Source organism: Macaca nemestrina, chromosome 7, assembly GCF_043159975.1.
Source record: "Macaca nemestrina isolate mMacNem1 chromosome 7, mMacNem.hap1, whole genome shotgun sequence".
Lineage (NCBI taxonomy): Eukaryota > Metazoa > Chordata > Mammalia > Primates > Cercopithecidae > Macaca > Macaca nemestrina.
The window spans coordinates 136,030,966-136,055,479 of NC_092131.1; the positions used below are offsets into that span (position 1 = coordinate 136,030,966).

The 24,514-nt window shown below is 48.0% G+C and overlaps 1 protein-coding gene across 5 annotated transcripts in view; it reads left to right on the plus strand.

The window, feature by feature from the left end:
• LOC105488312 (multiple EGF like domains 11) overlaps window positions 1–24,514 on the plus strand; it is a 388,835-nt gene that overhangs the window by 307,882 nt on the left and 56,439 nt on the right. For all 5 annotated transcript variants that reach the window (XM_071101179.1, XM_071101176.1, XM_071101178.1 and 2 more), the window contains 3 exons: window positions 449–585; window positions 6,290–6,502; window positions 13,780–13,954. In XM_071101179.1, coding sequence (XP_070957280.1) covers window positions 449–585; window positions 6,290–6,502; window positions 13,780–13,954 — 525 coding nt within the window. The remainder of the gene's footprint in view (window positions 1–448; window positions 586–6,289; window positions 6,503–13,779; window positions 13,955–24,514) is intronic.

The following is a 24,514-nucleotide window of genomic DNA, read 5'->3' on the forward strand; positions in this document are numbered from 1 at the left end:
CTCATGTCAGTTGGGTTTGGGAAAGAAGCTGAGCAAAGTGCACGTCTCCACACCAGCATGTTTACTCAGCCTCCTTCCTTGTGTCTCCTCAGCGCTTTACTGTGTACCCATGTGAGAGTACTTAGTGCCTTGTACTTAGCTGTTTTCTTGGCTCTCTCTGCAGTAGACTAGGAAGACAGGAATCAAGTCAAATCACCCCTAGTGTCTAATACAGCACCTCGTATACAATAGTCAGTTTCTAAATTGTGCTGAATAACTGGATGAGCAAGTTGGCCTCCGTCTCCCATCTCCCATCTCTAAGAGGAGGGCTTTGGAGCCCTGGTGTCCAGCTGGCTGAACTTCTTCTGGGAAGTTGGGTGGTCCCTGGAGCCACAGCAGCTGTGCCATTCCCAGGAAAGTTTGGCATCTCTGGAGCACCACCATACATGTCTTCCCACCTCTGTTTCAGGGAGCAGTGTGTGCCCAGCCCTGCCCACCAGGAACATTTGGCCAGAACTGCAGCCAGGACTGTCCTTGCCACCATGGAGGGCAGTGTGACCACGTGACTGGACAGTGCCACTGTACAGCTGGATACATGGGGGACAGGTAAGGATAGTGTTAACTGTTGTCTTTGCTGTCCATTTTACTCATTTTCACAGGAGCCTTGCAGAGAACAGCTCATAGCTCTGTCTCTGCCAGCCTTCCAGTTCCTTTCTCAGAAAGCACTCTGAGCTCTCCTGCCAGAGAGAGTTGGCACCTGATCCCTCCTCACCCTCGGCCTGCAGAGACACCCTCTTCTCTGGCCTAGTGGCCCAAGCCATGAATTTGCATGGGCTCACCTGGGGGAAGGACGTGAGCACCTGCCCCCACTCTCTACTCTCTGAACTCATGGAGGGAGGCAATGGCACAGATAATCCAAGGAAGCTGAGAGTGCAAAACCATTTCACACATTTTGCACGATTTCTTCTGGAAGGGGATTTTTAGTCCTAATTTGGGTTCCACCAAAAGGATACTGGCATCAGTTTGCATCCTCTGAAGGCCTGCGGCTTAAGAGCAGATTGAAGGAGGGTGCCAGTGTCCCGGAATGAAACCAGCCTTGCAGAGTGAATAATCAAAAAACACAGAACTGGCAAATTGCCATATGTGCACATGTGCCACAGCTGGAAGAAGGAGGCCATGATGACAGGGCAGGTGCAGAGGAAAAGGGAGAAACGGCAACCAGCATGTGTGATGGTGAGTAGATTGGAAGCTGGAAAAAGATATTTGAAACCCACAGAACCTGGGCCAAGTCTCTTCCCTCTCACCCTTGACCACATGGGTCTCTTCAAGCAGAGAAGGGCTGTACAGAGGTGGCCCCCACACCCCATGCCTGGTTCTGTGGGGATCCATGTTTCATTTCTGGCTCCTGGATTTTATGCTCTTCTCAGACAAAATGAGGAAACATTTTTCATCATTCCCTGCCTGGGTGACATCAGGAAGCCAGGAGGGAGGCTGAGTTAACCAATGAATCCCTCTGTTTCTAACAGACATAATCGGGGCTTCTCCAGCTCTCACTAGAATCAGCCCCAAATCCTTAGTGATGTCCAGAAAAGAGACTGTCCATTAGCCTTGGGCTGATTTACCTCCGGCTGGAAGTCTTTTAAGCCAGATCTGATCTCTTTGTGAGCCAGTGTTCATCAACGTGAACTTCCCCAGCGTAGAACGTGGGGTGTGGCATCTGGGGATCCGTCCCTCCCTGACCCGTGGGAGGGGGGGCTAAAACATTGAGTCCAGTTCCCATCCTCATCATCTCCCCAAATAAGGAAATGCTCAGGATGAGCCAGTATGGACTGGAACCAGGAAGACCCTCAAGCCAGCACAGGACTCCTTTGTCAGTCCACTTTCTCATGAGAGTGCAAACCGCTCGCTTGTTGTTGGAAATGAGCAGGCCCAGCACTCTAGCCGGCTAGACTCCACACGAGTAGACCCTAGTTCATTGGTGCTCTCGATTTTCCCTGTAAAGATGTGCCAAATAGAGAAATAATCCAAAATCTCTCTGCTTGTTGGAGCCTGGTCCATGATCCTGGGCAGAGAGAAACCTCTAAAGCCAAGGGGCCCTCCAGCAAGCTTTGTCAATCAACCACAGGAGAGTTCAATAGGAGGCTAGGCAGCATTTGGGCTTCTCGCCTAAACGGGCTGCCTGGTGTTTAATATTTTGTAAAATTGCCTCCATTAATTTCGTAGGTGACAGCTGCATTAACCCACCCAAATCATCACAAGCATATTAAAGTTGAGTGGGTGTAATAATGCAGGCCTCCCCGGATAGGCAGAAACCAGTGCAAATTAAACACGAAATGTAACGAGGGCTTTGCAGCTCATTTTGTAATTTAATTGAGCAATGTATCTGGTTGTTAATGGCAATATCGGACACATTAGATTGATATGGTGCAAAGGAAGAATGTTTAAGTAGAAAACTAATTCCTGCTGTGATTACCCTTCTGTTCCACGGGCTCCGTTATTAGCATGCTTTGTGTAAAATTCATTAGCTGTCGTTGCTTGATCTCTAAATAAATAAGTTGTTTAAATTGTGAGTAGGGAAAAAAAAGAGGCTGATTATGTAAATGAATGAGGTTGTCAATATTTCATGTCCAGATTGCTTTTCTGGGGCTGTAGATTCGGTCACCCAAAAAATGTAGTGGGCTAGGGAATTGCCCTGCTGAGGAGATTAGGGTTCAGGGCTCTGTCCAGTCCTGCTAGGCAGGAGGGAGCAGGAATGTTTGAAAAGGAGCAGGTGCCGGGCGCGGTGGCTCAAGCCTGTAATCCCAGCACTTTGGGAGGCCGAGGCGGGTGGATCACGAGGTCAGGAGATCGAGACTATCCTGGCTAACATGGTGAAACCCCGTCTCTACTAAAAATACAAAAAAACTAGCCGGGCGTGGTGGCGGGCGCCTGTAGTCTCAGCTACTTGGGAGGCTGAGGCGGGAGAATGGCGTGAACCCGGGAGGCGGAGCTTGCAGTGAGCCGAGATCACGCCACGGCACTCCAGCCTGGGAGACACAGCGAGACTCCGTCTCAAAAAAAAAAAAAAAAAGAAAAGGAGCAGGTATCAGGAGGTATCTGGTTTGAGTTTTTTCACCCGGCATTTGAGAGACGTTCGAGGCCAGCAAAGCACAGAGACTTCTGGAGAAATCCATTTGCAGGCTGAACAGGGGCTGGCAATTCAGAGATGATTATTCAGGTCTTCAGCTGCTCTTTTCCTCCCTTCTGCCTCAGTTTCCCTCCTTCCCTTCCCCCATTCTACTTCTCCTCCTTCTGTCTTCTATTTTCCATTTCCTTCTCCAGACATCACCTTCTTTTTTGCCTCTTCTTACCTCTTTTTTCTGCTCTCTTTCCGTTCATGAGGCCTCAGATTGACTGACATGTGACAAGATTTGCAGAAAGACAATCTGGGGTCATCTTGGCCCCATGCAGGCTGCGTGAGCTTGGAGCAATTGCCTCACTTGTCCCATGGCAGCCTCCTTAACTCCAAAGTGAGGGTGATGAGAATATCTGCTGCTCCAGGGGCTGGGGACAGGCTCTGGGGCCTGAGCAGCTGGAAACCCCTCGGTATATGGTGCCCAGGGCTGGTGTTGTCCTCATGATCCCTGCTGCCCCATTATTCTACCAGATCACTCCTTTACACAGTGGCTCTGACAGGAGAGAGCTGGCAGCATCTTCTTAGGAAGGAAGCACTCAAGGCCAGACCCCAGTCACTGTCCTCTTCTCCTTGTCATTGTGGGCACAGAGCAACGAAAGCACAGAAGACAGACAAGGACACCCCAGTCTCAAGTTGCCAAAGCTGGTGCCCCACACACTGGCTGCTCTCATCCGCCACATACTTGCTAGCTGGCCCTGCCACATCCACGAGGGTCTGGCCACTCATCCTCACCGTAAACAACTGAGTCACCCAGACACAGAATCTCTCTGCCCTGTCTATAGAAGAATACTTCCACTCCCATGATCCTCCAGAATACATAATAAAGAAGTTAGAACTGTATTTTTTTTAAATTGCTTTTCCCCTCTGATTACTGTAGAAGATATATAGAAAACCTAGAAAATTGAAACATATGATAATTAAAACACTGACTCCTCAAATCTACTCTACTATCAACATTTTAGAATTTTTCCCTTTGGGCTTTTTCATGCCTGAATTTAAGGCCAGAAGGTCAGATGGGCTCTGTTATAAGAACTGTTGAAAACAATATTAACATGAGTACTAATGAAAATAACTAACTTTTCAAATTGAGCCCCAATTATGGGCTGGGCACCTTTCTATGTTACACACATTATCCCATTTAATTCTTGCAGAACCTGATGAGATTTAGTGAGTATCATCCCATTTTACAAAAAGGAAGAGGATGTCAGAGCTTTAGGTTAGTTCTCCATTATCCGCACTGTTGAATCAGTGCTGGAACAAAGATAACTAGAACTCCAGAGGCCATTTCCATTTGTCTTTGGGATGCAAGAAGTTGTCTCCCTCTTTTACCCCTTATTCCCCCAGGTTTACCCCTTGACTTATCCGGATCTAGTTGCTGTGACAATAAATTTGCATCCCCTGGGAAAGAGCCCAGGGTAGGGGTAATGGGTGTTGAGGCACATTCAGGAAACCAGGTGGTCAGCAGTGGAGGTCACACTCACCCACAGAGGAGCCACACCCTTGGCTGTGAGTTAAATGAAGTTGAATAATTATCCTCATGTTGGCAGCTCCAAGTACTAGCCCAGACATGCATAGGACACAAAGGGGGTCCCAGGCTTCCTCCTTGGGGGCTCACAGGCTGATGGGAGAGACTCAGCCCCTACCTTGAGGGGATGCTCTTCCAAGGAAGGGAAAATAGCCCTTGTCACAGGGCATTCTATAGTCCCATGAAGGAGGATGCTTCCTGTACTCGAGGGAAAATCCAGAGTCAGGGAGGGGACATGTCTCCCAGTAGGACAAGAGAGACTCTACATCTGCCCAAAAGGCTCACAAACCAGAGACACTGTATAGAAACAAAATCACCCCATTTCATCAGATCTAAGGTGCCACTGATTGTGAGATGCATCATTATTTCATACACTGCAAAGAAGGAAAAACACTGGCAATTAAACTATGATGATGTCATCAGACATAAGACTTATCTGATTAATTTCAGAGATATAAAAATATATTTGAAAAACAAGGTGGCTCATGCCTGTAATCCCAGCACTTGGGGAGGCCGAGGCAGGCAGATCATGAGGTCAAGAGATTGAGACCATCTTGGCCAACGTGGTGAAACCCTGTCTCTACTAATAATACAAAAATTAGCTGGGCGTGGCAGTGCACACCTGTAGTCCCAGCTACTCGGGAGGCTGAGGCAGGAGAATCACTTGAACCTGGGAGGCAGAGGTTGCAGCGAGATCGTGCCATTCCAGCCTGGGCGACAGAGTGAGACTCTGTCTCAAACAAACAAAAAAAAAAAAACAAGGTGTTTTTAAACCTACCTAAATGGTTTTTTGTTTAACGGGTGCGGAGTTTCAGTTTGGGAAGATGGAAACGTTCTGGAGATGGGTGGTGGTTATGTAGCACAACAGTGCGAATGTGCTTAATGCCACTGAACTGTACGTAGTTAAAATCGTCAATTCTATGCTGTGCACTGTCTTAGTCTGCTCATGCCACTATAACAAAATACCCAAGACTGAGTAATTTATAAACAACAGACATTGATTCTCACAGTGGAGGCTGAGAAGTTCAAGATCAAGGGGCCAGCAGGTTTGGTGTCTGATGAGGGCCCCAATCTCTGCTTCCAAAATGGTGCCTTGAAGCCTGTATCCTCAGAGGGTGAAAGGAATAGAAGAGCCAAAAAAAAAAAAAAAGGGACCTCAGTGGCTCCCTGTAGCCCTTTTATAAGAGCGCTAATCCATTCATGCCCTAATCACCTCCCAAAGGCCAAAGGCCACACCTCCTCATACCTTGGCATTGGGTGTTAAGTTTCAATGAGAATTTTGAGAGAAGCATTTAAACCATAACATGTATAGTTCACCACAACTTTAATTTAAAAAAAAAATATTAGGCTTGGAATCAATAAAATACGGTAATACAAACTCATTGCTGGGGTCACTGAGGAGACCTGGCGTGAAAGGCAGAAATGACTGGGGTGAACTAAACCATGGAATACTTCCTGGAGGAGGAGAGAGAAAAGGGGAGGAGGCTGTGAGCAGGATGGAGCACACCAGGCCTGGGCCAGGTGACCAGGAGGACCACATCCTGGAGGATCTCGAAGCACAGGTGAGGGATCCCGGCCCACAGCCTCAGCCACACTCTGCTCTCCCACAGGTGCCAAGAGGAGTGCCCCTTCGGGACCTTCGGCTTCCAGTGCTCACAGCGCTGTGACTGCCACAATGGTGGGCAGTGTTCACCCACCACGGGTGCCTGCGAGTGTGAGCCTGGCTACAAGGGCCCGCGCTGCCAGGAGCGACTGTGCCCAGAGGGCCTTCATGGCCCAGGCTGCACCCTGCCCTGCCCCTGTGATGCTGACAACACCATCAGGTATGAGCTGGGAACCGGCGAGCTCGGGACAAGGGCGGGGGGTGCTCAGGTAGAAAGGAAGCTTGCTAGGATGTGGCCCCCCCACCTCTGGCATGGACATCCAGGCAGGGTGGGGAAAGGGCTAGGACCTTAGCACTGAGCCCTGAGAACTACTTTGATGAAAAGAAGGGGAAGCCAAGGCCACATAGCCACAGTCAGGACTAGAGCCAGGTCACTCAACTCTGTCCACCACACCTGGCCGCCTGCATTTCCAAATGTGCCTGTCTGAGACTCCACACATGGGAGCAAGGAGGGAGCAAGGAGGTGGGGTGGAGCACAGCTGCATGACCCTGGGGGCTGGGATGGCAGGGCTCGGGTGCCGCAAGCTCTGAGCACATTGTCCTGGAGAATATTTCCCCTCCACTTGTGTGGCATCCAACCAGAGCCAGGGCCACTAGGGCAGAAGTAGAGGCTTGAGCTGCAGAAGGTCAGGACTAGAAAGGACCTTAAAAATCGGTAGGGCCATCCCAGGGCCTAGAGAGGGTTGTCCCAACAGGCCCTGGCAAAGGTAGAGAAGCAGGAACAACAGGGGCAGCCCTTTATCAGGGCCTGGACTTGAGGCCAGCCCCTCCCTCAGCACTCTGTGTCCTTTGTGGCTTGGGGACATCTGGGCAGAATTTGCCCCCCCCATCCCCCACTTCCAAAGGAGTCTGAACCTGTGAAGCCAGAGCTGCTCTGGGCTACTACTCCCAGCTCCCTTCCCTGCCTGCTTCATGCACCAGTAGGCACTGCCCCTGGGTAAAAATTGAGGCTGCCAGCCCCAGATAAATGCTCCCACAGCCCTTTATTGTGGCTGCCTCTTTTCTGGGTGATGAAGGTCAGGGGAGCATCCCTTCTCCCTCAGGCCTACAGACAGCCCAGGGAAGACCAGCCACCCTGGGCATGGGTGCTGCTGCTGTTTGCAGGGCAGACAGAGAATCCCTCTGCTTTGCAGCCCTGTCCCTGGGACAGCCAGGACTTAGCCTTGGCTGCTCTTCGCTTCCAGGCTTTGATCTTTCACAAACCACTCTGGAGCTTCGTTCATTGCAAGCAGAGGCATCTCAGCAAGGGCTATGAGTCAAATGAAAAGTCCTCCCTCCCTAGAGTGGAGCAGCTGGGGTGGTATGAGGCAAAGGTGGAGCGCCCAGGAAGGAGATTGTCCAGAGAGGGTGCTAGAGCCAGTGGAGTTGGACTGTCCACGACCTGAGCATTCATTCACTGGGTCATTCATTCAGCAAACACTGAGCGCCTGCAGGGCTGGGCTGTGAGGAGGAAACACTAAGCACCTTCTACCATATTTCTTCAAATACAAGACAATAACAGTAGTGAGGCACAGCTTTATTTGGGTTACTACTAGGAAAATTCTATCAACTGAACCATGACACACCATTGATTGTATAACATACCCAATATCAGAGATGTGAAAATGTAGAGGAGAAGTACATCTTAGAATTGGTGAAATATATGTGGCTGGCCCTGCTAGGTTCCAACATGTGCCCAAGTAACTGTGACCCAGGACTATGTGATGCTGGTCAGGGAAGGCTTCCTAGAGGAGGTGGCATCTGGGCTGGGTTTGGAGAGCAGAGCGAGAACTCCAAGGTGCTAATTACAGAAGTCCCACATGGCTGGTCAGGAGACTGGGCCAGCTGGCTCAGACTGTTCCATGTGTCTAAATATTAATATTCCAGGATCTGTCGCTGTTGGGAAGCTGAGGGAGGACCCTCTCCAAGACAGGAAGCAAGGCTGATGCTGGGGTCAAATGCAGGGAGCTCCTGCCACAGAAATCTAACCAAGCCCCAAATTAAAGGGCTAGTGTTTTCCTCCTGTGCCTGGGCAACTATGCCCTGTATAATTCATCCTTCCTCTGAAGGAGTCCTCGATGCATTATTAATCGGACAGGACTCCCTCTTCTTTCCCACTAATCTCAGCCCATCCAATATTGATGATTATTTGCTTTTCTATCTTTAAAACGTATCATGTGTCAGGGACTGGGAGGGAGTAGCGGTTCTTCAGAGTGGGGGCTCTGAGTGTGCCCACCAGTCGACTCCCCAGCCTGGTGTCCTCTGAGTCTGCATCACCATCTCCTTGAGGAGGTGGGCTCCTTGAGGGCACCAGCAGCCTGGCTTGTCCATTCCTGTGGCCTCTAGCCTCAGCACTGCACAGTGCCTGCACAGAGTAGGCCTTCAGTAAGAGGAGTCCCTGAACTCATCTTAAACAGCCCATCCCTCTAGGAGGTTCTACCCATTAGCTGAAGTCAACCCCATTTTTTCAAAAAAACATATTTCCCCCTTTCTCTTGGTACACTGGCCCACTGAGCCCCTGGCACAAAGTTTTTGTTCAGTTGAGGTTAGGGTTTCTCAACCCTGCCACCATGAACATTTTGGGCTGGGGAATTCTTTGTTGTAGAGGGCTGTCCTGTGCTTTGTAGAATGTTGAGCAGCATCCCTGGCCTCTACCCACTAGATGCCAGTAGCACCCTTCTTCCACTGCCCGAGTTCTGACAATCAGAAATGTTTCCAGACATTGCCGGATGTCTCAGGGTGGGGCGGGGCAGGAAAAATTCCCGGAGGTTGAGAGCCTCTGGGCTAAATGAACTCTCTCATGCTGCACTTGATTGTTCTTACGGACATCAGAAAACAGCTCTCTTCCTCTATGTGGATAGAGGGAAGCCCCTCTCTTCCCATGAGGCTTTTTTGGCCCATTATAGAGTCTTCTCTTGAGATTCAAGAAAAGCCAAGGAATGACTGTGTGACTTCTAATCTTAAGACAGTTAAAGTTCAGGTACTGAGTGGGGATTGGGACTTCTGAGTCCTGCCCTCAAACCTACCTCTGTCTAAGCAAGTGTCCATAATAAGGGCACTTGATATATGTACATAAGATACATGTCCTTCTCCTCTCTATGCATAAATTTCCCAATCTGTCCATCACCTTTCATCAACCCAGTGGGGGGAAATGTTCTCCTGTGGTCTTTGAAAGTGAAGCTTCCACCCAACTCCCTGAGAGAAGGAACGTGGGATCCCTAGAAGCCTAGCCTCAGTGCTCCCTGCCTTCTACAGAACTTACAACAAAGCCCCCACCACAACAGCGTGCAAGGTCTTGAGCATCTTTCCTAGGGAGACAAAGTAATCCCAGCCCCCAGCCAAAGAAAGCACTATCCACCCAGCTCCAGCCTCTCTCTGGTCTATGCCCTTCCAGCAAGGCTGCTGCCCAGAGGTTGAATCCATGCCCTGGGAAGGAAGAAGTGGCTGGTAAGATTCTCCAACTCTTCATTCCCGTTATCAACTCTTTGTAGCACACAAAAAGAAACCATCCTCCTTCATACAGGAATAACCTTGAGAAAGAAAGCACCTGTGTGTATGGGCTCTTAAATGTCCCCTCCACAATTGGATTGTCATAGACTAATTCCAGCAGCCATGATCGTGTATTGCCTTTGAAAGATTTGATTCAGCCAACAGATGCAGCATTGATAGAAATCTCATAGCAGCTGAAAGAAAGGCAGAAAAATCCACTCTGGAAGGATTCCTGTATTGTTCAGCTTTCAGTTCCTATTAACTTGTGATTAATCTATGTCTGGGGAAAATGGGAGAAAAGAAAAAACCAGAGAGAATGGAACCAGGCTAAACACCAGTGACTGTAACTTCTGCCTGAGCCAAAAACAGCAGCCCCTGGCCTGCCATGTGACTCAAGAGAATGGGGACCACCACCGGGAAGAAGGGATGCCTGGGAGAGGGACTGTGCAAGTCACTCTGCTGAGGGACAGAGGTTCCAAGCATGGTGGTCGCAGCTCTCCGTCATGATCAGTCAGCTGTCACTCTCCATCCTCTTTTCAAAGGGATGTTTGGAGTTCCTATAAGACGAGTAATCAAATTAAGAAAGTAGATATCCCATTTCTAGAAATGGGATATTGTAGGGATATGAAAAAAAAGGAATGATTTTAGATTTGGTTTTGAGCCTTCTGGTTCTCAGAGTAGAGTAAAATTAGTGCCTAATGTATCTCTGAGCAGCCAAAGTGACAGCAGCAGAGATCAAAAGCAGGAAATGCAGAGTACTTAGGTCAGCATTTGCTAGCTCGATGGGCGTGGAGTGTGCTTTTCACAAGGTGGTGCCCTCACCAAAGTAAGAGCATGTAATGGGTGAACTCCATCCAGTGTGACCATTTGCTAGGCAGAGACAGCAGAAGGATCTATTGATGGAAAAAGCAGAAAGGTGCCTGAGACCTTTCAGAGTCTCCAGTGCTCAGCAGAGCTGATGGCTGCAGCCAAGACCTGCCAGGCCATTCCTAGATTCAAGCACGTCAGTCTCCACAACCGTAACTGAGCCAGTCTCTCTACACTAACCCTAAACCTCAAAGGAAGCTCTTGGAAAGATGCAACCTAAAGAGAAGAGTGCTCCAAAACCAGCTGCAGAGCAGCAGGGCCACCAAGGAGCACAACTTCCCCACGGTACCCATGCAGGCTGCTGTCTCCCCTTCCAGTGCCTTGGGGCTCAGGGAGGAATTTTTCTCTGTAAAGGTCAGAAAGTCTTCGAACACTCATCATTTACACCCATTCCTCTTTGTTAGATACTTACAATTTTTATTGCTTTACATCTGTTTATAAATAGAATAAATGCTCAATTTTGGTAAGTTAGGGAATACGTAGACATTTAAAGAAAAAACTTAGAATCAGTTTCTCAATCCAGAGATAAGCACAAAAGCCATTTTGTGGTCATCTATCGATGTCTGTATCATTTTCATATTTTAGATTTGATATATTGTCATAGTTGAAAGATTTAATTTAGGTAACAGATGCAGCATTGATAGAAATGGCTTTGTATACAAAGTGCTTATTTCACTTAACCTTGTATCATTAAACATTTTGAAAAACAATTGAATACATCTCTTAGCATTCCTTCACATGGATGTTATAATTCATTTAACCAATACCCTGTGGTGAGAGGTGGCATGAGGCAGTGGACAAAATGTGGCCAGACAGACCTGGGTTTGAATCCCAGCTCTGCCACTCACTGTCTTAGCTATGTGACCTTGGGCAAGTCACGTAACCTCTAAATGCCATCTGTGAAATACAGGCTCAACTGCCTAATTCACAGGTTTATTTGAAGATTAGAAATATATGTATAAAGTCCCTGGTGCCTCAATAGCCTGGTCACATATTATTTATTATTATTTAAATTGCTTCCATTTTCTACTGTTATAAATAATGCTTCAGGGAACATCTCCGTGCATAAATCTTTCTCCACAACTATGATTATTTCCTTAGGATAGAGTCTTAGAAATGGAATTACAAGACCAGAGTCTGAATACTTTTAAGTCTTCTGATATGTAACCTCAGATTGTTTTGAAACCTTTACCAGCATTTTAAAGCATAGTCACTGTTTTGATGGAGGAAAAGTGGTGTCCAGTTGTTGTTTAGACTTGATGAATAATGAGACTAAATACTTTTCTGAAATGATTACTAGCTACTTGCACTTATTATTCAAGAATTGCCTGTTCCTGTCCACCCCCTCATTTTCTGTGAGAAAACCAGGGTCCCTAGAAGAGAAACAGCTTGGCTAGGCTTCACACAATTAGTTTGCTCATTAATTAATTTTCTAAATATATATTAAGCACCTCCAGTGTGCCAGGGACTCTGCTGGGCCCTGAGAAGGGAACAAGACAAACGGCTGTCCCCCATAGAGCTGCAACCTAGTGGAAAAGACAGATGATAAATCAGCAGAAACGAAGAAAGAATCAATGGAAGATAATTGTATTTAGAGGAAGCTGTATTCATGTCCAGATATTCACCAGGGCAGTGAATATGAGCCAGGTGTTGGGGATCCATCAATGGTCCAGCGGGGCAAGACGCCAAGGCCCCATGGAAGTTAGCAGAACCAAGACTTGCCCCAGGTTCCCCCTGCCAGCCCAGGGCATGCTTCTCTTGACCTTATCCCTGGAGCTGGGCTCCAGAGCAGGGAGGCAAATGCCACAAGGAATCTAAAAGGCTCGTCTCTACCACCCAGCACTTCTTTGGTGTGTTAGTCTGAGCCCCTCCAGAAGCAGATACCAAGAGCAACAGGTTTACTAGGGGAAGCATCTGTGAGGGAAAGTGGGGAGGGAGCTGGGGAGGCTGGGAGAGCTGACAGATCACATGTGAGGAAGGAAGGAAGGAAGGAAGGAAGGAAGGAAGGAAGGAAGGAAGGAAGGGAGGAAGGGAGGAAGGGAGGAAGGGAGGAAGGGAGGAAGGGAGGAAGGGAGGAAGGGAGGAAGGGAGGAAGGGAGGGAGGGAGGGAGGGAGGGAGGGAGGGAGAAAGAGTCTTAACTCACAGCATAGTTCTAAGAAAGTTTGCCAGGATGGGGCATCTTAAAGCCAAGGTACCCATCAGAGGAGTCCCAGATCTCCCAAGAGTGTGCCCACCCTAGTGTCCCTGCTGTGCTCCAGCTGGAAGTGGCCTGGGGGAAATGTGGCCTCTGGATTTCAGACTCAGCACTGGGGCCATAGGTCAATTATGCTCCTGCAGGAGTTCTGAGCAGCACATGGTTACAACCGGCATCCCGCTGACCATGAATGGACATCAGCTGTTGGATCAGATGGCTGCCAGCTAGAGGTTGCCCGATTCTCTGGAGGTCATGCCAGGGATCCCCTGCCTCTAGCCGAATGGTCCTTTCTCTAGCCTAAACAGGAGACGGAGAAGAGCTTGCTCACTGTTAAAGAGCCTGGCAAAGCATAGGTTGGGGTTGCTCTGTCCAGGACAGACATTGCCAGAGAGAGGAGTCACGTCTGGCCCAAAGTCTTGTTTTCACTCAGCCCAACATTCATTGAACACCTACAATATTGAGAGCCACTGGCATATCACTGCTTCCTTCTCGTCCTGTTCCCACACCAGGCACTCGTCTTGTGTGAGGGATGGATGAAGCCTTGGACCGCATAGTCTATAAGCCAAGGGACTAAAAGGCCACTCTCTCTTTTGGTTTCCGTGTGTCTGAATTATAAAGAAGACTTGTGTGGGAGTCAGAAGCCCTGTGTTCTAATCCTGCTCTTGTCTTCTCCTTGCTGTTGACTTCAGGGTAGTTATATAATCATCCTGAGCCTCAGCTTCTGGGTGGTAATAAGATCATGTGGCCTTGGCATCCTCTGATAAACAGAAAAGGCATTGAGCATTTTAATCCCAGATGTCCTTTGATCCTGCTACCCTGGGCAAGCCAGGCTTGGGGTGGGCAGAGGGCGGGCACAAGGCTGCTTCCTAGAACGAACTGTCTCCTCACCCTTCTCTTATCTGTGCAGCTGCCACCCAGTAACCGGAGCTTGTGCCTGTCAGCCAGGCTGGTCTGGCCGCCACTGCAATGAATCCTGCCCTGCTGGCTACTATGGCGATGGCTGCCAGCAGACTTGCACCTGTCAGAATGGCGCCGACTGCCACAGCATCACTGGGGGCTGCACTTGTGCCCCGGGCTTCATGGTAAGATGGGAGGGGCCTCCCGTGGCCTTCCTGACCGCCACTGGGCCAGCTCCCCTCACCTGCTGGTGCAATCAGGAATGTGGCTTTGCACCCAGCTGCCTCCTTGTGTCCGTCTCAGAGATAGACTCCATGAGGGGAGAGCCCCTGAGGCTGTTCTCAAAGGGCCAAGGTTTGTAATACTAAAAATAATAGGAGGAGGGGGTCTTTCCATCACCCCCAACTCTGAAGGTTGCCTTCCTTTGTGCCCAGCTCCTCCCTGTCCATATCCTTATGCACACAATATTTTTACATCAGAAAAACCACAATGCACAGAGACAGTTTTGCATTCTGCTTTCTTTCACCCACATTGCTATGTTGCTGCTTGGGCTTCTTAATTATGGTTTTAAATGGCTGCATAACACTGCAGGAGTAGATATACCCCCAGTTTCCTCAGCCATTTTCTTACTGCTGAATATTAAGTTGTTTCCAGTGTTCACAGCAAATGTTGCAGTGAGCATCTTCATACAAACAGCATTTCCCCCGCCCACCCCCAATGAATTATTTCCTTAGGGTGAATTCCCAGGGTCAGTGGGCATAATATATTTACAGCTCTTGATGGATGTTGCCATATGACTTCTCTCAAGGGTTCTATAAATCTACACCGCCACAAATTGTGTATGAATGTACCTATTTCAGAATAACTTTGCTAAAATTTTATTAATTTTTGCTAATTATATAGGTAGAAAATGGTTCCTCAATGTTGTTCTAATTTGCATTTCTCTGATTATGAGGGAGAGTGAACATCTTCCCTATGTTTGTTTACAATTTGTATCTTCTCATGAATTATGCTGGTCTTTATGAGGTTTGTTTTGGGGAACTTGACATTGGAAGTGGAATCCTGTTCAAAGGCAGGGCATGTTCAGCAGGCTCAAGGAGTCAAACACTCAGGGGTTCTCTGTGGCCATATATTTAATTGTGCTGTAGGAAGCGGTACAATTGTGCAGTTGAAAGAGTGTGGCCTTTGGAACCAGACCTGGGTTGCACCCTGGCTCTCCTACTCACCAATTATGTGACCTTGGATGAGTGACTCAACCTCTCCTGTTCTGTTTCCTCACCTGTGAAATAGAACACCTGCCTTGCAAGGTTGCTATCAGGTGTCAAGATGGGATATAGAGAGTGTGCATTCTAGCAGGCCTCTCAGACAGTAGTAAATGTTCTAAGCACATATGGTCCTTGTTCACTTGCAGGTTCTGATTCAGTAGGTCCGGGATGGGGCCTGAGGTTCTGCATTTCTAACAAGCTCCCAGGTGATACCAATAATGCTGGTCAGTGGTCCTCACTTTGAGTAGGATGCTGATATGTGGCCATGGGTCTCAACTTGGGCTGCACACTGAAATCTCTAGGAAAGCTTTATAAACATCAATGCCTGGGACCCACTCCCAGAGATTCTGATGTATTTGGTCTAGGCGTGGTCTGGCTGAGGCCAATGTGCTGCTAAGATGGAGATCCACTGATCCACAAAGAATTCTTGTAGATAAAATGAGGGTTTGCTTGGTGACAATGGCTTTTAAAGCCAGGTTGCCTTGGTCTGCAGAGCAAGGCCCAGAACAAAACACTGTTCAAATTGAAATGTGGCTAGTTCTGAATTGAGATGTGAAGTGGAAAATACACATTGGATTTCCAAGGCTTAGTATGAAAAGGTGAATATAAAATATCTCGATAATTTTGTTATATTGATTACATGTTTTATATATATATACATTTATATATATATAAATATATATTTAAAGTGTGTGTGTATATATATATTTTCTTCTTTTTTTTTTTTTTTAAAGAAAGAGTCTCACTTTGTCGCACAGAGTGGAGTGCAGTGGCACAATCTTGGCTCACTGCAAACTCTGCCTCCTGTGTTCAAGCAATTCTCGTGTCTCAGCCTCCTGAGCAACTGGGATTACAGGCATGTGCCACCACGCCTAGCTAATTTTTGTATTTTTAGTAGAGACGGGGTTTTGCCATGTTGGCCATGCTGATCTTGAACTCCTGGCCTCAAGTGATCTGCCTACCTTGGCCTCCCAAAGCGCTGAGATTACGGGCATGAGCCACTACTTCAGGCCTAAATATATTTGTTTAAGTAAAAACACATTACTAAGATTAAAAAAAAAGAAAAGAAAAAAGAAAAGTTAAGATCTCCCTTCTTCTTCCCCAGTGCAGATAACACTGGGTGAAAATGAACTCTTCAGCATCTTTGAAAGAGAAGGAAGTCTGGTTTTCTCTTTAACTTACCTTTGTTACTGTAAATTTTTTGCTGTAATTTCCACAGTAAAATGGAGGTGCCCTGGGTTTTGAATTTGGGTAGGAGAGAATAATTGTTTGGGATTAAAAATCTCACATAGCCAAGTGGTCAGGTGACTGAAGGTGACTGCACCAGACTGCTCATGGGTGACCCGTGTCCCAGCTTGGCTTCTAGCATAGCTCTAGGACTTTGGGCATCTGTGGATGGGGAGTATACAGGGAGAGAGAAGAACCTATTAACTTCGAAGATGGTCTACTGTACGGACTCCATGGATCAAGTCAGGAAACACTGTTCTGGGGAAAAGTAGGAGCAAGAAAGTATGTGCATACATAGGAGTGGGAAGTTCACTGAGGGTTGTACGGTCTGGTCATACGCATTGTCTATGTGTCTGCTGGGGGTCTTGCCTCTCTGTTCCCCCTTCTTTATCCCCAGTTGCCTGCCTACTCACTGCTCCTCAGAACAAGGGAAAATCGGGGCCCCAGAAAGGCCTAGGAGACTGGCATCTGTTTGCTCATTGTCCCCAGTGCTCCAACAGTCTGGAGGCCAGGCCATTGCCTCTCTTCCTTGTACCTGAGATGCAAATGACTTCCTCTCCTTGAACTTTGGGGCACAGGTGCATGCCAGAGTCATCTCACTGTGGAGTCTCCCTGCCTGGGGCTTAGGGCTAAGACAGATTGTGAGTCAAGCTGCCCTGGTGAGACCCAGCGAATTCTCATCCATCTCCCCTGACCCAGCCTCATTATTCCTGGAAAGGCTCCTCTGGGGCTCTGTTGGATATTGGGCAGGGGCTGTAGGAGGTGATTACAGAACCGTTCATTGTTCTCAACCAGCATGACTCACTCCTGCCTGCATCAAGCCCTGAGGGGGAAGCCGTTCCTCTTGCCCTCACCCCAGCTTCTGAGTGAATGCAACTTCCCACAATTAGCCAGTTCTGGTCAAAGTAGGGGCAATCAGCAGAGCAGACTCAGCAGAGACTCGCCTCACGATGTCCCGCAGTCAGTAATAATTAGCAATGGCTTTGTTGGTTGCTTGGTTTGTGAATGTATGTTCACTGCCTTTATCCTTGAATGATTTTAGGATGAGTAATCAGTTAAGGACTAATTAAAGGAGCCCTTTTCTGGGTGTTTGGAAACCTTCATTCTAGGCTCAGTAATCTTGGACATGTCACTTCACCTTGCTGGGCCTCCATTTCCCTATCTGAACGATGGGAGGAGTAAACCAGTTTTGCCTGCTATTGGATGTGAGTAGCCCCCATGACAATGGATGTGAAACCGCATCCTTAGCTGTCCCCTCTCACCCCAGCTCTCCCTGCCCAGGGTCTTTAGGGAGGATATTGGGACAGCTTTATGAAAGCAGACTCTGGGGGCTGAGAATGATCTCGGGCTCAACATAAACATGAGGAGTGCTGATGAAGTAGTGCAGAACCACACATGTGAGCTCAGTGACATGCCTGCCCTAGCCAGGTGGTCCCCACCCCTGAGAGCACAGGGACATGAGGCAGAAGCAGGCCCTGCTTGGGGCTATGGACTGGCCTTCACACACTTCTACTTCCTTCCTAGGACACTGGATATTTCCTCTGCTAGGACTTAGGGGGCAGGTGGGGATGTGGAAGGACTAATCAGACCCCCATCCAGTCATCCAGGAACCTGTGTTCCAGTAGTACTCACATTCACACTAGCAGCGAACACTCACAGAATCCTAGCTGCATGCTTCATCTGACTTATGCCTCACAAGGACCCTGTGGAGATGCACTTTCACTTTCCTCCATTTGCAAACGACAAGCTGGAGTTCAAACAGGATTAGCGACTTGCCTGGGATCACAAAGTCAGCAGTGGTGGGAGACACTGAACTCTCATGTTAGTTGATGAGCTTTCATTGAAGGGTCACCATGGAACCAGACAAATCTAAGTTCAAATCCTAGCTCTCCAATCCCCACACTGACTACTGGCAAGCCACTTATCCTGCCTAACATTGAACTTCCTCATCTGTTAAAACAAGACTTTCCTTGTGAGAATTAGGAACGTTATATGAAAAGTTCAAAGCCGGTGCCTGAAAGATGACAGACACTTGGTGAAGTGGTAGCAATTACTGGTAAGCTATGAGAGTAGTGGGGGAACATTGCTTCCCCCATGCCCAGCATACTAGTAGGAGGGTGTTGGGATGAGCTGTACCCAGGGATACCCGATGGATCAGAGCCATGAACGTGCACAACTGCTGTTCTAGGCAGGTCCACCCAAGCACCTGTGGGTCACCCTGAATGGTCGGTCTCAGGAGGCACTGTGGGAGTGGACAAGCCTCTCAACATTTGGGGAAATGGAGATAGAGATGGGGGTGGGAAGAGAGCCTGGGCATTTTACATGTTCGCTTGGCAGCAGTGATAGAATCTCTTGGGGTATGCATTGGTAAATTGCACTGTGGCTGCCCAGTGGGGGCAAAGAGCCCTGGACCAGAAAACAAGAAATGAGTTTGTAGCTTTAGCTCTGCTAACTTTCTGGGCTTCTATTTCTCATCTATAAAATGGGAATGAAATTCCCTGCCCATTGGAAACAGTGGTGTGGGAGCTAGTCATTCCAGTGGGAGTGCTTACAAGTGGAAACAGCATCGTTTCAGCACGTTGGACAGCCTCATGAGCCAGGGTTTCAAGGCTACTCTGTGCCTTCTTAGAATCCAGGGTCCTTGCCCAGACAGAACACCAGGGTGAACAGGGATGGGAGAAGGCAGAGTGAGGGTTCACATGACACAGTGGTCAGACCAGCAGAGTCCTGGAATACCTGTCTCTGTGAGGATGACCCGATCAAGGAGGTGAGGACTTCTTCCCACCCCCCTGAGCTAGGGAATTAGCTGAATTGTGGATGAGGGGACTAAGTGGAGCTATCCATCCACTTGCAGGTTAGCATCACATCACCCCTCTCTGTGGCTCCCCACTGCCCACCAAATAAACCTCAAATCCCAGGTCTTTGTAACATGCCCTCAAAACTAGTCTACTCTAATCTCATCTCCCACTAAGTCCTGCCACAATCTGTGCAGCACACAGAACTCATTTCCCCACACACACAGTACAGTAGTCCCCCTTACCCATGAGGGATACATTCTAAGACCTCCAGTGGATGCCTGAAATTGTGAGTAGTACTGAATTCTGTATATACTGTTTTTTTCCTATACATACATACCTACAATAAAGTTTAATTTATAAACTAGGCACAGTAAGAGATTAACAGTAATAACTAATAATACAACAATTATAATAATACATCATAAAAGTTATGTGAATGTGGCCTCTCTCTCTCTCCAAATATCTTCAAAAAAATTTTTTTAGAGATAGGGTCTCGTTCTATTGCCCAGGCTGTAGTGTAGTGGCACAATCGTAGCTCACTGTCACCTCAAACTCCTGGGTTCAAGTGATGCTCCTGCATCAGACTCCTGAGCAGCTGAGAATACAGGCATGTACCACCATACCCAGCTATTTAAAAAAAATTTGTAGAGATGGAGTCTCACTATGTTGCCCAGGCTGGTCTGGAACTCCTGGCCTCAAGCAATCCTCTCATCTCAGGCTTAAAATATCTTATTGTATTGTACAAACCTACTCTTTTTTTCTTTTTGAGATGGACTCTTGCTCTGTCGCCCAGGCTGGAATACAGTGGTGTGATCTTGACTCACTGCAACCTCCACCTTCCGGGTTCAAGCAGTTCTCCTGCCTCAGCCTCTCGAGTAGCTGGGTTTACAGGCATGTGCCAACACACCCAGCTAATTTTTGTATTTTTAGTAGAGACAGGGTTTCACCATGTTGGCCAGGCTGGTCTTGAACTCCTGACCACATGTAATCCACCTGCCTCGGCCTCACAAAGTGCTGGGATTACAGGCGTGAGCCACCGTGCCCAACCACAAACCTACTTTACAACCACAGTTGACTTCAGGTAACTGACACTATGGAAAGTGAAACCAAGGATAAGGGGGCACTACTATATGTTCTCTGGGGCCTCTGCTTTTCCCCAAACCTCTACTTCTTCCTAGAATGCCCTTCCCATAGTCCCTACTGCATCTATGAAAATCCTCAGCCTTTCAGGAAATCAAAGGCTGCCTCTTCCATGAAGCCTTCCCTGAATACTCCTCTCTTCGGAATTAACCATTCCATCCCTTTGTTTCCACTGTGTGTGGCTCATACTCAGGTTCTATCTTCCTAAGGACAACATGTTTCCCTCTAACCCTGGACCCCCTAACAAGCCTACCATGCCTACCACACAAATATCTTCCTCAGCAAACTCCCTGAAATGAATGAAATCCCTGGTAGACCCAAAGCAAAAGTTTCTGGAACATTCCTGAGCTTTACAGTAAGGAAATTCATGGCATTTCCCCAGAGGCCTTGCCAGTAGGGCTGGGACTTGACTCTACCTGTTGGCTTCTCTGAAATTTATGTAAACAGATAGCTACAGTGGGACTGGAGCAGCTGACCCCTGACACCATCTCCAGATTCTTTGAGCAATGGCATGAGCTTCTGCCTTATGAAATTTTGTGTAGTGGTTTGCAGAGACTCTGGTGCCAAATTCTCTGCCTTCAAATACCAGCTTTGCTGCATATTAGCTGTGTGACCTTGGGCAAGATACTGTACCTCTCTGTGCCCCTAGTTTCTTTTATTTCCTTTGTGTGTGTGTGTGTGTGTGTGTGTCTAAGTCTCACTCTATTGCCCAGGCTGGAATGCAGTGGTGCAATCTTGGCTCACTGTGCAGCCTTGACCTCTCTGGGCTCAGGTGATCCTCCCACCTCAACCTCCTAAGTAGCTGGGTCTACAGGTGCACACCATCATGCCCAGCTGATTTTTTTTGTATTTTTTTTTTGTAGAGATGGGGTTTTGCCATGTTGCCCAGGCTGGTCTTGAATTCCTGGCCCCTCATGATCTGCCCATCTTGGCCTCCCAAAGTGTTGGGTTTCCAGGTGTGAGCCACTATGCCCAGCCTGCCTCTAGTTTCTTATATGTAAAAAGGAATAATAACACAGCTTCGTAGGATTATTGGGCTGACTAAATTAATTAGCAAATATAAAGTGTTCAGAATGTCCAGCATATTAGTAATCTTTCAACAAGCATTAGCTATTATTGCTGCTGCTGCTGCTGCTGCTGATGCCTCTACTGCTGCCGCAGTTATTTACACCAACGGGTCTCTCACTTGAAGAGGCTGACTGGTCCTGGCCTGAGTGCCCTGTTTGGGGGTAGAGGTGGAAATGGGGGTGAGAGGAAGGAAGCAGTTAGTTGAATCTTTCCCCTGGCTGGGAATGGCAGGGTTGCCAAGGGCTCCTAGGTTCCCAAGAGCAGCCACAGAACCAAGAATAGACTTCCTCATCACATGAGGGAAGAAGGCTGATTTCTCAGCCCCACCATGCTCCTCTGCTGACCAGCCTTCCTTTCCTTAATTAAGGCCTCACCTAGGCGGCAAGACTGATGGAGCCTCCTCCACTGCTGTTGGACTAATTACTGCCACCTTGGTACCTGCAGTGAACTGTCTGTGAGGTCACTGCCAGGGCTGCAAAGACTTGATTTCTCAGACCCCCTCCCAGCTGCCTGCTCCCGCATGGATCCAGTGTGGCTGGGAGATAAGGGGCCCTCTGGCCATTCCTCAGCCCAGATGCTCCCTTTCAGCTCCACTGTGATGGGGATGGGAATGCAGGAAGCAGAGGAGAGGGGCTCCAGTGTTCCCTCCCATAGGATTCGGGGCCCATATTTCTCCCCAGGATGACAGCATTTCTATTACCTTAAAGGGTTCATCTATTTATGCTGCAATTTTTTGAAGCCCTGTCTGCCATTATTGAACCCTGCACGCTGGCGAGGGGAGCGGGCACTCCATCACCCAAATGAACAAATTTGTTTCCGCATTTTTCTCCCCTTTCTCTATGCCACTGGTAGGTCATACAGAAACCTCAGCTGCTCTGACCAGGGAAGGTGGGAGCGGGGAGCAAGAGTTATGAAAATTCAGATCAGTGGAGCAGTGACTGAATTTCCCTCCAAGCTTTCCGATGTCCTTTAAAGACGTTATGCTCCCCCGGCCTCCCCCCGCTGGGCAGGGTGCGTGTCTGCCTCTTGGGTAGCTCCTAAGCTGGAACTAGGGAGTGAGAGAAGTGTGACCGGTAGAGAATGCAGACTGAAAATGACAGCCAGATGACATGGATATCATGTGTGTGCATTTTCTCTTCTAATTGTTTCATTCTTCATCAAGCTGAGATCTATAGACTGTTAGCCCTAAGAACAGAAAACCAGCTTCTCATCCCCTCATCCCCCACTATTGACTCATTTCCCAATTATTGTAGTAAAAGATTTTCCTGAATGCAGCACTGGGGATGAGGAATTCACCCTTTAGCTGCCATGCCTGTGCGAGCAGAGGAGTACAAATACCGCAAAATAGCAGAAATGATCCAAAAATACAACATACACACATACACACACACACACACTCCAGGACCTAAATCCCAGCTCTGTTATCACCTCCTGTGTGGTCTTGTTGGCGTTACTTAAGCTTCTCAAGCCTCATTTTTCCAGCAATAAAACAGGATAATGAATGGCACTATGCTGTAGTGTTATTCTGAGGATTGAATTAGATAAAATAGGTAGAACAAAGTCCGGCACGTAGGAAATGTTCAGTAAATGTTTGTCAAGGTTTATTATGTGGCTGTGGAGAGAAGATATACTGCAAGCAAAAGGACATGGACTTTGGAATCAGACAGTCCTGGGTTGGAATCCCACATCTGTCAGTCAGTAGCTGTGTGACCTTAGGAAACATAGCCTCTTAGAGCCCGTTTCTCATTGGTGACATGGATTAATAATGCCAGCCCTTCGACCCACTGAGCGAGATGCAGGATGTAACACTGTAAAACAGGAATAGGTCTTCATAGTGGTGGAGCTGGGAGAATGCTCAGGGCTTCCATAGTGTACAGCAAAAAAAGCAACGTCAGAAAGGGAACGTGAACTTCCCTCAGGTCACACAGAATATCGTAACAGAGCTGGGATGGAATACAGGGGACATGACTCCCAGCCTACTGTTCTTTCCTCTTTTACCTCCGTCTCATGAGCTTCCTGTACCCAGAGCAGACACCTACTGATGTTTCCCAGGGCAGGGAGGGACGGTGGGGGTGGCAGGTCAGTGGGGGCACAAGGGGAGTCACCAGGGGGTTAAGTCATGTTGTCAATTAATTCACAGAGCAAAGTAGGGAAAATTGGTTTTATGTCACCAAGATGAGTCCAGACTTCCCTACCATACAGCTTATTAGGGAAAACTGCTGACTCTTCTACTCTAAAAAATAAACATTTGCCATCTCAGACCACCCTCTTGCTGTCATGTTCCTGATGTTCTTATTATCAGTGCCCTCATTACTGGGGTCTGGGCTGGGGCTTTGTCTCAGGCCTAGTGGCTGCAGCAATCTCTGTAGCAAAAGAAGCTGTTGGAGCAGATTTGAGGCATCTATGCTTTAAGTATACCCAGTTTTCTTTTTGTCTAAGTCTCTAGTATAGATGGGGCTTCTGCTGGCTCCCAGTCCTAGCCAGAGCCCAGGGCCTGGGTCTGACCTCACCAATTCTAGAGGGCAGGGATAGGGCCACAAATCAGGGAAGCCTCCCTGAAAGGTCTGGAGAAAGTAGACAACCAATTGGGGGTGATGATGGCTCATATTTTGCAGTGGGCCCTAGGCCAGGCACTGCGTTCTGTATACATTGTGTTTAATCCTCACAACAACCCCGTAGGGTGGGGCTGTAGGATCCCCACTTTGCACTCCGGGATTCTACCCATCCTTCCCAACAGCTTGTTTCATTGGTGCTTTACACCAGCCCCAGGAGACAGGCGTCTGCATTTGCACCCTCATTGTGCAGAAGAGCCCACAAAATCTAGTTCTAGTCCCCCCACAAAATCTGCAGGCCTGGAACAAAGAAAGCTGCTGGCCCTGCGCTCAAGCTTCAGTGCCCCAGCTCCCCAGCCCCCTAGTCCAGCCCCTCCCAGTCACCTCTCCCTTAGTCATTAGCGCCGATAATTCCATCTGCAAGAGTAATTATCAACCCCAGGAGGGGAAGGGATTCCTGCCAGAAGATGTGATTATGTCTGGAAAATGAAGGATATTGCAGAAAAAGGTCATGAATAAATTATGTCAAGGTGGGGCTAATAAGAAAACTAACAATGGGGGTAAATGCAAAAAAGAAAAGAAAAATCAACAACAAAAAAACTATTTAAAAGTTATCTCCCAGAAACACTAAAAAATAAATGTTCTCGCTTCTCCTAAAAGTTCTGAGGAGGGAGATACAATACCCAGAGACAGGC